This window comes from Sciurus vulgaris (assembly GCF_902686455.1).
Source record: "Sciurus vulgaris genome assembly, chromosome: 8".
NCBI classification, from domain to species: domain Eukaryota; kingdom Metazoa; phylum Chordata; class Mammalia; order Rodentia; family Sciuridae; genus Sciurus; species Sciurus vulgaris.
Window position 1 is genome coordinate 84836600 of NC_136468.1, and position 15458 is coordinate 84852057.

The following is a 15458-nucleotide window of genomic DNA, read 5'->3' on the forward strand; positions in this document are numbered from 1 at the left end:
TTCTTTGTAAGCCTCTAGTAAGCCATTTCTCAAGTCCTTGCTTTATAACTGAACAAATCAAGTAAATTGATGCTGACATTGATCACAAACTGCTCAAATTAGATTATTGTCATTCTAGTTCTACAAAGACCATTAAGTAATCATGACTTTTTTTTAAAGTAGGGTAGGATCTAAATATTTTTATCTTAAGAACATCCAGAACATGTTCTATATAATGCATGCATACACTTTGCTGTAGTTATTGTCAGGTGATGACAAAGGCCTTTTAATGGGTAAGGCTAAATATCATGTATAACAAGCTCAACTTACTCCATAATACTTCATCATGACTATGTGATTACTTTTTTGGGCCTATTCCAGAAAGAATTTTATGGTGTTTACAAGATACACTTAACCTAAAAAGGTAAAATAATGGAGAGTGAAGAAGTAAGAACATAGGAATCTGAACAGTAAATTTAAGACTATGCCAAAAATGCTGTTATTATACAAATTTGGCTCTAAGCTTCCTAGCTGCAAATTTTAAAAAATGATAAATCAGTTGTATGACTTACCAAATATAAGAGAAAAAAAACCATTCATTTGCTTATTAAAAACTTCTTTTCCTGGTACTGATCGCAGAGACCAGCTTCTAAATCTCCTTAGAAAATAGTAATTTAACAGGCATTATCCTCAACAACATTCTTAGAGTAAAAGTCCCAGAGCCTCAAAAGCACAGCCTGAGCATGTGGCCCAGTCGAGAAGACATCAAAGACGGCAGCTATGAGAAAATTCAGGCAGAAACAAGGCTGAAGCCTCAAAAGCTAAACCAAAGCAAAACAATCTTCCTGACACAGTGATGAAAGACTACCATGTTTTTGTACTGTTGTGGGGTGGAAGTAAAAAAATGACAAATTCAATATGAAGATTAAGAATAAATTTTATAAGAAATGTGTGAAGCTTTGGAAAAGGAAAGGTAGTCAGGAGAGAAGGGTTGAAAGGACCAAAATAGAAAAGGCAGCTCTCTGAAGAATCAATACACACATTTAGAATCGGCTATACTGGGATGAAAAGAAGCAACAGACCTGTCAGTGGAAAAAGAAGTTAGAAGGAAACTCATTTTCTGGAATGGGTGATGGTGCCCACAGTGATGAACTGTCATGTGTACTTTTGGCAAAAGCAACTTCAAGAAAAGTTGCCTTATCAGATGTTTAAAGCTCAACAAAGACATTTCTGATTATCATCCAATTTTCTCTGCTACAATTTCATATCTACCAAGCACCTCCCTGGCCATAAATTATTTTTCAAGGAGATTTTTCTCTCAAGATACTAGATAGCTCACATATGCAACCTATCTACTTGACAATCTGGCACAATTCATTCTTGTGTGAAATTCAACATAGTAAGTCATGTTTCCAGGATTTGGACACCCAAATAAGCAGAAATCATTTTTACCTACAAAGTTAAACAGCCAGAACAATGGTTATGAAAAGCCTGTGAATTTGAGTCTCAGACTCGTGGGGAAAAAAACCTTTATTTTTTAAACAATTCTTGCATTTAAGGTGACATTCAGTTGTACTGCCCTGAACTTTTCTTTGTAAATCCTTTTCATGACACATTCTTTGGGGGTGAATGATATTCCCAGGACCCAAGCTGCTTCCCAGTGGATTTCTGCCAGGTACCCATCGGCAAAACTTCCTTTGGACTCCTTGGCAAACTCTATGCTATAGCTTGAAATAACAAGAGCAAAGCTGCTCAACGGGAAGTTTGCATAACTGGTGAAGTCTGCCAATGAGTAATTCCTAATCATCTATCGTGAAGAGATACAAGTATGAGCAAACAGTAAGGTTAAGTGTATTTACTTTATGAGGAACAAAATCTAAAACATCACACAGGCATGGAGACATGCATTTCAGCCACAAGATCAGCCTCCAGGAACCTGGACAGATGCCAACACTTCCTTTTAGCTTGTTCCTGGGGTTTTTTGCTTTTGTTTTTAAATAGATTTTGGTCTGGAAATGAAACTAAGTTTATTCAATTCTATAACCTGAACAAAAATACTGAAGTACTTAAAAAGAGAAAAAAAAAAGTTCCTCCCATAACTATAAGTAACCAAAGTCTCTTAGAGATAACCAATGTATGCAGTGAGTTATTGAAAAACTGTTGTACCAAATAGAAAATTTGGGGGGTAGGGGTGCGATACTGGGAATTGAACCCAGGGGTTTTACCACTGAGCTACATTCCCAGGTCTTTGAGACAGGGCCTTGTTAAGTTGCTGAGGCTGGCTTTGAATTTGCAATCCTCCTGCCTCAGCCTCCCAAGCTGCTAGAATTAACAGATGTGCACCACCACACCCAGCAATATTCATTTCTTCTATTATGTATAACTATAATATACTAATGAAAAGTGTAAAAAATATAAAATTAAAAGAGATTCATCTTTCTTAGCTCTATCATGGGCAGAAAGTTAGCTATTTTAAGGTTACACAACCTTTCTGGGGACTTCTGGGAAGACTCCAAAGAGACTATCATGATGGTGGAGACTGCCCCTGGGCTTACTTCTGCCAGCCCACCTGCACACTGCCAAGACCATCCAGCAAGGCAGTGTGCACTATGCCAACTCCAGCTCTTCTGCTTTACTAGCTGCCAATTCCCTCTTCCCGACTGTTTTAGCATTTCTGAAAGGAGCATTTCCTGTCGTTTATAAACTAGAAGTTTGCCAATTAAGTACTGTATGAGCCAGCTGCCAGGCAGGAATTAGAGACTTTTTGTGTGTTGGAAGAACCAACTCTTTGGCTCTATTGGAAAAATCAACCTGGCAGGTTTCAGGAAAAAGAGAATATTGTGGCAGGATAAGCGGGCAAAGTTCTGGAATGAAACAGAGGCAAGGCATTATCCAAAGACAAGATACAGCATTCTATTTTCATGTTTTAAAGCAGGAATGAGTAACCATGACTAAAGAAATGAAACTATTCTAAAAGAGTATTTCTGAAAGAAATAGTAGAGTCAGTCTTTCTTTGGAACATTTGGCCATCAGAACCTAATTCTTGGCAGGCAGTATCCATTTAAAATAAAAGCAGGGGTTCACCCTTAATGTACAGAATGTAAAGGACAAGATGATCTTAAAATGATATCACAATACTGTTCTTCAGCAAGAAGAAAAACTCAAAAGGAATGTAAGAAACAATGATAAGCAAAGAAATTGATGAAGTTTTGATGAATTTACCCATTGCCTTAAAAAAAATAGTTTATATGTATTTTAAAAAGAGGTGATTATGAGGTAGACATTGTTTTAGTCCATTTCTTCGCTGCTATGACCAAAAGACCTGACAAGAACAATTTTAAAAGGGAAAAGTTTATTTTGGGGCTCACAGTTTCAGAGGTCTCAGTCCATAGGTGGCTGACTCCATTCCTCCGGGCTAGAGAACATCATGGCAGAAGAGTAAAGTTGAGGAAAGCAACTCAAGACATGGCTATCAGGTGTAGACAGCGCTCCAGTGGACAAGGACAATATAGATACTCCGAAGGCACACCCCCAGGGACCCACGTCCTCCAGGCATACCCTACCTGCCCACAGTTACCACCCAGTTAATCCCTATCAGGGGACTAATGCACTGATTAGGTTAATGATTTCATAACATGATCATATCACCTCCAAACCTTCTTGTATTGTCTCATATATGAGCTTCTGGGGGACGTCAAATAGCTAAACCATAACACACAAAATAGATAAGTAAAGCAGTCCTCCATTCTCCAGTCCTAAATCTGTGGACAATACCAAATCCTGCATGTTCTATGCTTTTCCTACATGTATCTATCAATCATAAAGTTTAATGTATAAATTAGGCACAGCTAGAAAGGAATAACAATAAAATAGAACAATTAATAGCTTTAATAAAAAGTTACGTGAACATGGTCTCTAAAAGTCAAGAAAATATTAATTTTTGTACCACCGACTGCAGGTTAAGTAAAACCATGAAAAGCAAAATCACACAGGAGAGGGAAACCACTGTACCAGTGGTACCAGTTTAGAAAAAGAGCAAACCTAAAAATAGACAGTGAAGACAAAGTTATTCCAACTATGTACTCATAGCCCCTGCCTTGCAGTTACATACTAAAACACAACTCAATGTTAAAGATTTCCTTAAACTTTAAGCCAAAAATCACCTGACAGTTACTTGAAAGTAGAATTTACTGTAATTAGTATCCAGAGACACAATATAGTTCTCCGAATATTGGTATTTACCATTTTTTTAAAGATGAAATAGCCTGTGGGAGCGGAATCTGGAACATGTGACATGCAACTTTCTCCTCTAGAATTAATCTAGATCTTCTTCTTCGTGAGAAGAATTTAAATTTGCTTCCTCCCCTGGGCTCTGGGAGGTTCCTTAAATAGTAATACTGCTAAGTGGGGCGGAGTCAAAGAGGTGCTCCTAACATCTGTCCTCCTTTAGTAACAGACCTGTGTTTAATGGGCACATTTCTGCCCTCTCATAGAGTGCCAGCTTCACTCAGAGCTAGATAAGGCAGCTGTTTTCTGGTCAGGACAATGCCAGTGGGAGTGGAAACAGCTGTCCTTAGGTACTGTCCTTAAATGATGCCACCACCAATGTTGATCTTTTATGCTTCTCACTGACTAGAATTAAACCCAGTGGCTGGAGCTTGATTTTCCTGGGCCAGGGAAGGGCATGCTTAGCAGAGAGCAGCACTAGTCCTAGAAGGCAGACAGAATCATCACCAGCCCCAGTCTGTACTTGAACTCTCATGAAAAATTCATTTACCCACATAGGTTTTTGGTCTCTATGTACCTAAGAGTTGGAGTGACAGGTTGCCCAGAGTTAAAGGGGTGAGTTCATTCACTACTCTTTAAAGTAAAACATAGATCAAGGTATAAACCAGTGGAGGGCATTTTTGCTTATCCCTAAATGTTCTCTGACATGCATTGGTGTTGACAAGAAATATTCTTGCCACCACTGAAGTCCTCTCTGCAAGACTATAAACATTCCTTGTAGAACAACAGTTCTTGACTGTTATGGGCCAGGCTACATGGGCAATGACCAAATAGCCTCCATTTTGCCCTGAGACTCCATGTCATGAAAGAAATGTTGCTCCCACGAGAAAGCTTCGCCTCTGCTTATATACGCAAATGTTTCTGTTCTTATACAAGATAAAACTGTTCTCTTTTTGGTACCCATTTTTCTTGGACAGTGTAGCCTGTCAGAGAATGACTGTCTAGATTTTAGTAACCATTCTTTAAATTGCACTCAGCTAGGGTCATTTTAATTCTGCTTATGATTTTGGTTCTCATTATATTTCTTTATGGTTTTGAATCACAGCAACAGCCATTTATGATTAGTGTACTGACGTGCTTTGAAAGCTGTGCTCTAACTCCTGGAGGGGGTCAAAGGATGTAGACTTATAGCCTGCTTCTCTGTCCCGCCAATTGGTGAATAAAGATGGTTCCGTCTCCTGCTTTAAGATCAAATTGGTGATTTACTGCAATCTTGCCATAACATGACAACAAACGAGCAGCAGAAACTCCTGATGACCATCTAAAACCGCAAGTCTCCAAGCTTCTGCCTGTTCCACTGAGGTTTAGTTCATGTACATGGGCACAGGTTCTTACCCAGTTAGGACAAAGAGCAGCTGCTGTTAGCCTTGGCTACCCACTAGAGTCACCTAAGGAGCTTTCTAAAGTGATGCCTGTGCCTCGGCCCAGCCCTTGGTTAAGGTAATTAATGCTGTGTGTTTCATGAAGATTGTCAAAGAATAAATGAAAAAGAAAAAAAAAAACAATACTATATGATTGGGCAAATGCCAGAAATAGGTATGAAACTCACTGAGTCAAAGACTGTTGAGGAAGCTGGGTGCGGTGGTGCACACCTATAATTCCAGCCCTCAGGAGGCTGAGGCAGGAGGATCGTGAGTTCAAAGCCAGCCTCCGCAACAGCTTGGCATTAAGCAACTCATTGAGACCCTATCTCTAAATAAAATACAAAACAGGACTGGGGAGGTGGGCTCAGTGATAGAGTACGCATGAGTACAATCCCAGGTACCCTCCTCCACCTGCCCAAAAAAAGACTGTGGCGGAGAAGATACACATTCTCAAAGTGCTAATGACTACTTACTCACCATAAATGAGAAATCTGACAGACACTACCTGAACTATACAGCCAAACAGAATGGGACAAATAATGAGACTAACAATTTATTTCCTGCTGTGACTCCCTGAGGAAGTATTCCTGTTGGCCTTGATAGATATGATCTGAACCTAATAATGTGGAGGCAATCATACAAATCCTTAGGAGCATTCTACAAATCATCTGGCTATTTTCTTTTTTAAAATATGTCAATGTCATAAAAAAGAGGAGAATGGGTCTGCGAGTACTGTTAGAGATTTTAAAAAAGACTAAAGAGATGTGAGAACTGAACACAATGCATGGTCCTTACTGGATTCTTCACTGACGATACTATTTATGACATTATTGGGACAACTATAGGAACTCAAACATGGACAGCATATTAAATAATATTGTGCCACATTTCCTGAGAGTGATGATGACACTGGTTTTATAGATGAACATTCTCCCCCCACCTGTGGTATTGGGGATTGAACCCAGGGATGTTTTACCAGTGAGCTACACCCCCAGCCATTTTTATTTTGAGACAGGGTCTCCCGAAGTTGTTGAGGCTGGCCTGGAACTTGTGATCCTCCTGCCTCAGCCACTAGAGTTGCTGAGATTATAGCCATGCACCACTGTACCAGTAGAGTAAGTGGGCATTCTTGAACAAAGTTCCAATAGAACAATGTTCACATTAATATTCATCTATTATAAAATATTTTAAAAATATATGCCAAGAATGCTAGAAAGTATTATCCACCTATTTTTTTAAAGGAAAAGGTAACCGAGTACATAGTTTTAACCCATTAGAGCAAAGATCTTTATCCATTGAGGAGGAAAAGATAGAAATGAAAATAATTGTCTCCTTTCTACTTTTAAGTTCTATGGGTAATTCCTAACACACTCTTTTGAGCAGTAGGACTAAGAGAGATGAAGCTAGCAATAGGCTTAAATCTATAGAAAAATTACCAGTCATTAGTAAATGCATGCAAGATATAGTTTATTATCTGCTCCAGCCTGACAGATGCCAGACAACATTTCTTCACCTTTAACATTTTGAGTAGTATCCTACAATAACTGAGGGAAACGTCCAGGTGTAAATTTGAGGATTCCATCTTATCAAAGACATAGAATGAAACACAATGCCTACCACTATTGTACAATGAAGAGGGATGCCAAGATTGTCCTCATTTAATCCCTGTAAGAACCAGCATTTCCTTCACCTGTTTAGCTAAGGTGTTCTCAGATCCTTCCTTGTTGCAATGGTCCTACCTTTACTGTGGCAGCTTCTGTGTCTTCTGTTCTTATGGGCTGCTTCTAATTACACCTAATTTGACTTAAATGTCTCAGGAGAAGCAAAGATCATCTACTCCAGTGAGATCTTCCTTACATTTACTCTTGGCTCACTTTTAGTAGGGCAAGTAATCATCACTGGCTTCCCTCCTCCCAGTCTTGAACCATATTATCAAATGAGAAAACTGACTACATCCAGAGAATATTAATATGAATGATCTTCTATAATTTCTATATTTTAAAATAATTAGCAATTCACTTAGGGATTTTTGCTACTAAAGCATCCACATAAAAGACAGATGTTCAAGCATGTTGTTAGAGCCCCACCTGTGATATGTGAGGCTCTGCTAACTGGAGGCTGTTGTAGCAGAGAGAGAAAAGAAAGAGTTAAAGGGACACCGCAATTTACAAACTGGGAGTGGGAACAACAGAGCACTCAAGTGACTTGCCCAAAGAGGAGGCTAGTTTAGGGCATTTAGCACATTAGATGTGACGTTCTCTAGCAGAGTTACTTTATGTAATCAGTGCGCTGCAGCATGTAATAAGGGTCACCACACAGAAATACCAGTGATATATCTACCCTACATTCAACCCTATGATAAATAAGTCTATTCCTAATAAGCTAATGGAAATATTAGAATTTAAATACATATACTCTCAAATTCCTGTGTTAGCCCCCACCCCATTTTCATATTATTCAAAATCTGCAGACTAAAAATGTTTGACCTGAAAGTCTTTAGAAACTTTCATCTAGTTCAGGTTTTTCATTCTGCAGGTAAGAAAACAGATCCAGAACCAAGGACAGTTTGACCTTTGGTGACACAAACTCACAGAAGAGCAAGACTAGACCTCAGCTCTGACTCTTTCCACTAGACCCCTTTAGCATGAAAGTACAAATAGGTCAGCTACTTTGGAAAACTTCAGATAATGCGTAATGAATCTATTCGTACTTGATATTAGTTGAAATTTGGGGTTGGCTTGTTTCTAGATGAGGTCTTGCTATGTTGCTGGTCTGGCATCAAACTCCTGAGCTCAAGCAATCCTCCTATTTCAGCCTCCTGAGTAATAGGGACTACAGGCATTGGCCACCATGCATGGCTTACATTTAGCTGAAATTTTGGTGGTTATCCTCAACGTTGTTACATGGTTTCCAGGCCTGAACATAATAGAAATGACAGGTATGAAGAGACAAAATGAAGATAAAGAGACAAAACATAGACAGTCTACTAATCTGACTTCTCTGCAGAATTTCATATCAATACCATTTTACTCACATATTTTTTCTAGGCAGTGATGTAATGGAATGCTCAACCTATTGCACTTGGACATTTTTTCTGAAAGGGTGTAAGAGGCATCACAAAAAACACCAAAAGATAAAGAGAGCCAAACAAGTAGGAAGGGATGTAAAAACACACTCATGACAAAAGACCCTAGAAAGTTGTTAAATTTATTTCACTTGAGTGTCTTCCACCAATTACGATTGAAAATGCAGCTGAATTACAAAATGCTTTCAAAATACTTAATCAGATGTCTGCTGTGGTAAAATTATGTTCACGTTATGCCTGGTCTCCTATTTCTGACCTGAGGGAAAACACTATTCCTTTAAGACTAGATATAAAAATAAGATTTCTTGTAGAATCTACCAAAGGTCACTTAATATTTGCACACACATTACAGAACTGTGAGAAAAACCATCCTAGCTCACTGACTAAAAAAATACAAACACATGGAAAACGTGCAGTCTTTCCTGACCTTTCAAAGCAGTTAACTTTCAGATGACAAAGATAAAGGAAGCCTTTTAAAAACCCTTTTCTTCAACATTTAAAAATAATCTTCCTCCCCCATAAGAGCCACAACTTATGCTTTTTAAAAACACATGTAGACAATCCTACTATCCAAAAATTTCAAAATAGCTCCTGGTCTATTACTTTAACTAGGGTTTCAACTGATGAGAACGGAGGAGCACAGAGTAGCTCTAAACTGATGACAGATCATATGGGTCCATGACAAAAAGGGCAGAAACTCTCACTGCAAGAGGACAAGAGCCTCCAAACACTATCAGCTTGGTGAATTCAAGGACAGGGAAAGGAAATTCTCATCCTGAAGTGACCAAAACAATCTAGTCATCTGTCCCAATTAGTAATTTTTCCCAATTAGCACTGAATCACACTACTAGTGGCAAAGAAATCTGACTACACCCATCTGCCCCCACCCCACTCAACCATTAAAGCAAGCCCAAGGCCAGTGATCTTACCTCAACTGTGGGTAGGGAGGAGTCATAGCTGAAGGGGGCCCTGAGGTGGGAGGTGGCATCCCTGAAGTGGGTGGGAACAGACCCAAGGCATTCAGATTTAATCCAGGAATTAAATGTGCTTGAAGCTGCAATGGGAAAAGGTTCCTTAATTTTACAATTAAAATATTAAAGGAAAGTAAGTTTTGGATTTTAGATTTTTGGTTTTGTGGTGTATTTTGGGGGGAGGTGGGGTTGCGAGGGGGTACCAGAGAATGAACCCAGGGGTGCTTTACCACTGAGCTACATCCTCAGCCCTCTTCATTTTTTTTTTTTTTTTTTTTTTTTTTTTTTTTTTATTAAGAGACAGGGTCTTGCTAACTTGTTCAGTGTCTCACCAAGTTGCTGAGGCTGGCCTTGAAAACTTGGGGCTGTAGTTGCTGGGATTATAGGCATGCACCACTGCACCCAGTGGGAGTGAACATTTGTGACAGTATTCGGATTGTTATTATGTGTAATGTGTATGATGACATAAATTTCAGAACAAAGCAGATGTTCCAAGTGACTATACTTGATTGTCCCTGCCTAGATCCTCAGCTGCCCAGGGGTTTTTCAAGGACAGGGAATATGGCCTTCCTTTCCCCCACTGGACAAAATTGCTTTGACAGAATGGTACTGTCTTACATGAGCTCTCCTAAGTACAGAACGAACACCTTGCACCAGTTGAAGGGGTGCACAAAGAGCTGCTCTCTGAAAAACAGACCAGCTGCGCTCAACTGGCTATAAAGAGATCTCTACTCCTTGTAAAACCTGGCACTCCTGGGTCTTCAAGCTTAAGACAAAGTCAGGCCCTTTGGAAATCAGGTCCCAACCCCACGTAACATACCGCCAACCAAATCTTTGGAATGGATACAGAAGCAAGAAAGGGGATTTTAATTTAGTTTAATTTTATAAGAGTTGAATAAGTAAGGGGGAGGGTAGAACTGAGGCTTCAGTGTATCTGAAAATCTTTGTAAAGGCCTGTAGAGTTGGAATTAATCCCAGATGATTCTGAAACATTAGATAGCCAGTGATAATGTAAAGGTAGGCAGGCTGTCACATGGGTAAAATAACATGCTAGGCTTTTCTCACAATGGTAATATTGTCACATTTCCCTTCTGTTTCATATGACAGGCCCCCACTGATGAATTTGGTTAGTGATTACTTCAAAATTTTGGTTGGACTTTTGCATTTCATTTTCAGAACCAATCTATCCATTAAGGAATGCCATAATTTGCCTTAATGATATACTACAGATTACTTTTCATTGTATTCATTTATTTTGTGGTGTTGGGGTTTGAACCCAGGGCCTCACAGATGCTTCTAGGTAAGTGCTCTACCACTGATCTACATTCCCAGCCATTAAACCTGTATTTTTAATAGTAATTTGAAGCCAGTGCTCAAAGGTGAGACATTTGCTAAAATCACAGACTGTGCCAAGCCAACATCAAAGACTGTGTTCTTGCCTACTAACCCAGGGTACTTGGTATGGTGCTAAAAAAAAAAAAAAAACATTAAAATCACTTCTTATGATGCACCACTAAAGAGGTTTAATATCAATGCAAGGAAAAATATCTTTTAACTGTTCATCAAAATAAGCACAAGTCCTTCATATTAAAACTAACATTCATAGAAGCAATATCATTTTCATAAGACTCCCTGATTTTCTTCATTATCTCTTCCTCAGCTTTGGCACACGTTTCAACATGCCTTTAACTGTAATGGTGCGTTCCGGATATACAGCGTCAATTCCTGCAATCTGCAGATTGAAAAAGGACAAGATAAAGGATGGAAATTAAAGAAAGAAGACAGTAAATAATTCAGCCACAGATAGCAATTAAAACCAAACCGTGGAACCTGGCATTACGTAAAAGTGGGTGATCAAACACGATGGGAAATGAGTATACCCCTAAACACACGAATCCAAGCATTGCAAAGTTGCAGGGAAGAAAAAAGCATTTCACCTCCCACCCTCTCAGTAAAAATTACTGGGTGTATATACTTTAAGTCCATGTTTTAAATATAGCTTACTTCTTGACCACTTTAAAGTCAAACCATTTTCATAATTTAAAGTGAATTGAAAAGAACTGTAAGAAAGATGGACAGTTTTAGTGGAACCCAAAAGCACATAACCTTTAATCATCATGTCCCTAGTCCGTACTGACCAATTCTAGGCATAATTGGCATTCTCATGCAATTGCATTTTCTGGGTCACCAAGCAAGGAAAACACATGGAATATTCCCAAAGGACAAATCAGAAATTATTGTGTATACTTAGGTTTTATGAGTATTTTTAGAATTTAGATTGAAGAAGGCCAGAGGAAATAATATAAATCAATCCATCTCAGCTACATTTTTTTCTAATGGTCTACAGATGACTACTAAGACTACAAAAAAGTTGGATAGCAACATTTACAAATTCCCTGATCCTGAAGTTTCAAAATCTCCTAAAAGTTATATCTGAGAACACCTAACAAGCCTAAACTGGTCAACAGCTTCAAGTGGAAAAGCAGTATAGAGAAATTCACCATGGAAAACAGAACTAAATACACAGATTGAAAGGATATAGTAGTGTATTGATACAGCGCTCCTTCATACTCCTAGAGTTAAAATGCCCATTTTCACTATTAGCAAATGTTGATTAACCTTGAGTCAGATAATATTCCTTCTCAAACTTGCTAAAAATGTAAATTAATGAGGAAAATGTATGTCTATGAAGTCTCTTCATCTTGGACTAGTTAAACTAGTATATAACTCTAATCCAGTCTCAACTCAGCCCTGCCAAGCATTTTGTATTTTAATCTTATTGTTCTTTTCCAGTTCATTCATCTCTTCCCACCTTTTTAGTCCTCTGATGGAAACTAGGATACTCACCCCCAGAAAAAGAAACCTCTCCACATAATTTCAGAGCATTCATGGACTTCAGGTGTTGTAGCCCACCTCCAATATGATGCCCCTCTCCAAGTTATCTGTGGTCCCTACACACATGCTGAAGAAGGCCAACTTGTTTCAACAACATCAGGAAATGATGGAGAGTAACTTTGGAGGCGCTGTCACAAAAAACACTGCAGCTTCCACCAGGCTCTTCCTTGGATAATTCCCTCAGGGAGGAGAGAGCTAGCTGTCTTGAGGACACTCAAGTGGCTCCTCGGAGAGGCCCGTGAGGCAAGGGCTGAGGCCTCCCACCGACAGCCATCATCAAACTAGTAACATTATGAGACCTTGAACGAGAACCACCTAGCTTAGCTGCTCCTGAATCCTGACCCACAGAAACTAAGCAATCCATATTCATTTCTGTCCTGAGCGGTCAAAAGTTATAATAATCTGTTATACAGCAAAGGATAATAAACTAGGCCACATATTAGTTTTGGGAATACAGTCAGAAAACACCATCAAGACCTCAGCTAGCAATATGAACGCAAAGCATTTAGTTCTACCTGTCTTTGGTGAGAACAGACATTTCTTTCCACATAGGTTAGAAATAGACAGTAGGCAAGTAAACCAAGTTTGAGAAACCATCTAAAGGTGACAGTATAGATTAACAAATAGCTGTAAAGAGGTAAAAGCTAAGCTTAATATAAAACACAAAGCTAAAAAGCAGTGTTTGAAAGTTAAATTCAAAAACAAGGCAGCACTTACGGAGATATTGTGATTTTAGTGTCTGTATCTTGCTCAATTTTTTTAAGGTTTCTTCCTTCTTTACCAATAAGACGGCCTACAAAGTTATTATGGGCTAAAATCTTCAAGGGGATCTCTTCTGTGCTGTAGATGGAGGGGGAAAAAAAAAAAAAAAGTCATCAAATCAGGAAAAGTAAACCTATTATTGAATTTTAAAAAAACATTCATTAAACATTGACTTCCTACCTACCAGATGGGAAATGTTATGCTTAGTACAGTGCTGACAATTAGCCTGCATTCTAGCAATGCATGAATACAGGGAATGAAAAATATCAGCAAGTTATTTGAATAAGAGTTAATTTTTGAAATCATTTTTTCTTTTATTCACTTCAGGGAATATCTACCTTCGAAGAGGGATTCTCTTAATGAAATCCACACTCCTAAACCCTTAATGCCAGAACATAAGGCACAGACACAAAATACTGTGATCCTACTATAAATTTCAAATACATACCTGGAGTGTTATGGTTGGGATATGAGGTGTCCCACAAATGCTCCTGTGTTAACACAGGAATGTTCAGAGGTGAAACAGATTATGAAAACTGTAATCCAATCAGTGGATTGATCCATTTAGTGGATTAATAATTTGAAGGGCTAAACTGGGTGGTAACTGTAGGCAGGTGGGGCATGGCTGGAGGAAGTAGGTTACTGGAGGCATGCATTTAGGGTTTAGAGTTTGTCCGGGGCATGCCTTCCTCTCCCCCTCCCCTACTTCCTCTCTGCTTCCAGGTTGCCATGAGCTAAGCAGCTTTGCTCTACTGTGCCCTTTCTCCATAATGTTCTGCTTCACTTTGGGCCCAGAGATATGTAGCAATGGACTAAACCCTGAAACCACAAGACCAAAATAAACTTTTCCTCCTGAGTTGTTCTTGTCAGCTATTTTGTTCAGAGTGATGAAAAGCTGACTAACACATAGAGATGAGTGGCTAATTTATAGAAGGAAACAGAAGAAATTCAACAGTGGTTACACTTTGGGGGATCAGAACAGAAAATGTTTCTGTTCCTTTTACTTTGCATTCTGTACCTTTCACAATTTCTAAGTGTGTGCACACTATTTCTCTCTCTCTCTCTCTCATACATACATATACACACATACATATATACATATATACACACACACACACACACACACACACACACACATATTTAAAAATGTCACTGGGGTTATCAGATGGTGGGCCTTTCCCTTATTTTTCTCTATACTAAAAATTAATTATATTCTATACTACAGCAACCATACATAATACCTATTGCTAAGAAGATATTTAAAGGGTCTCTAAATTAAGCATTGGTGATGAGGTCCCTGAGCTAACCACAGAGCCTTCCTCTGGATTTCAACTTTTTAGTGAAATGCTATTCTGTACACTAAATGTGGCTCAGGACCCAACCTCCATTCAAAGTTCTATGGACTAATTAAGAGTTCCAACCTGCAACACCCAAATAACTCTCCAGTTTACATTTTACACAGATTGAGGGGTTTCCTACCTCTACACTCCCGACTGTTCAGAGATGAGGAGAAACAGAAGATAAGAGCAGAGTGCCTAGGGGCTCTGAGTAAAGGACAAGTGTGGATTTGGGGCCCTTGTCTCAGCAGAATTCCATGATGCTCCCTTGGTCCCTAGGTTGGCTTCCTACGTCCCCCAACTAACTTTTTCTACAGCTCTCTTCCCACTATCACTACTCACTCCATATTCAAATAGGATTGAAAATGAAATATTTGAATATTTAAATGAGATTTCTGTTTCACAACCAAAATCAGTAGTGCTCATAAGGATAGTATTTCCCTTTGTTTGCTGGCAATCTCCAAGAACTGTGTCATAGAAATTCAAAATAAAACATCATATAAACTTCTTTTATAGGTTAGTCCTCTTTACTCACAATTTTATATCTTGTGCTTCCTTATGCATAATCTCCAGAATAGACTTACAAGCCGCAGAGGTGCCTTCAGGGGTTGAGAGTATCGTAATTGACTTCTCAGCAGCCCCCGCATTCTCTTTACGGTGGACATCGATTCTGAGAGTGGGCACAAGCAGAGGGAAAGTGAGAGCTATAAGGTGTATTCACAACAGAGTATGTGATTACCAACTGTGAAGCCCTTGGACTTCTAGGGAGAGAGTGGAT

The 15458-nt window shown here is 38.9% G+C and overlaps 1 protein-coding gene across 1 annotated transcript in view; it reads right to left on the reverse strand.

The window, feature by feature from the left end:
- The window catches only part of IGF2BP3 (insulin like growth factor 2 mRNA binding protein 3), a 141496-nt gene that overhangs the window by 14055 nt on the left and 111983 nt on the right, over window positions 1-15458 (reverse strand). Inside the window, 7 exon segments of the mRNA XM_079151135.1 lie at window positions 9645-9649; window positions 9652-9769; window positions 11285-11367; window positions 11370-11396; window positions 11399-11418; window positions 13299-13421; window positions 15216-15350. Coding sequence (XP_079007261.1) covers window positions 9645-9649; window positions 9652-9769; window positions 11285-11367; window positions 11370-11396; window positions 11399-11418; window positions 13299-13421; window positions 15216-15350 — 511 coding nt within the window.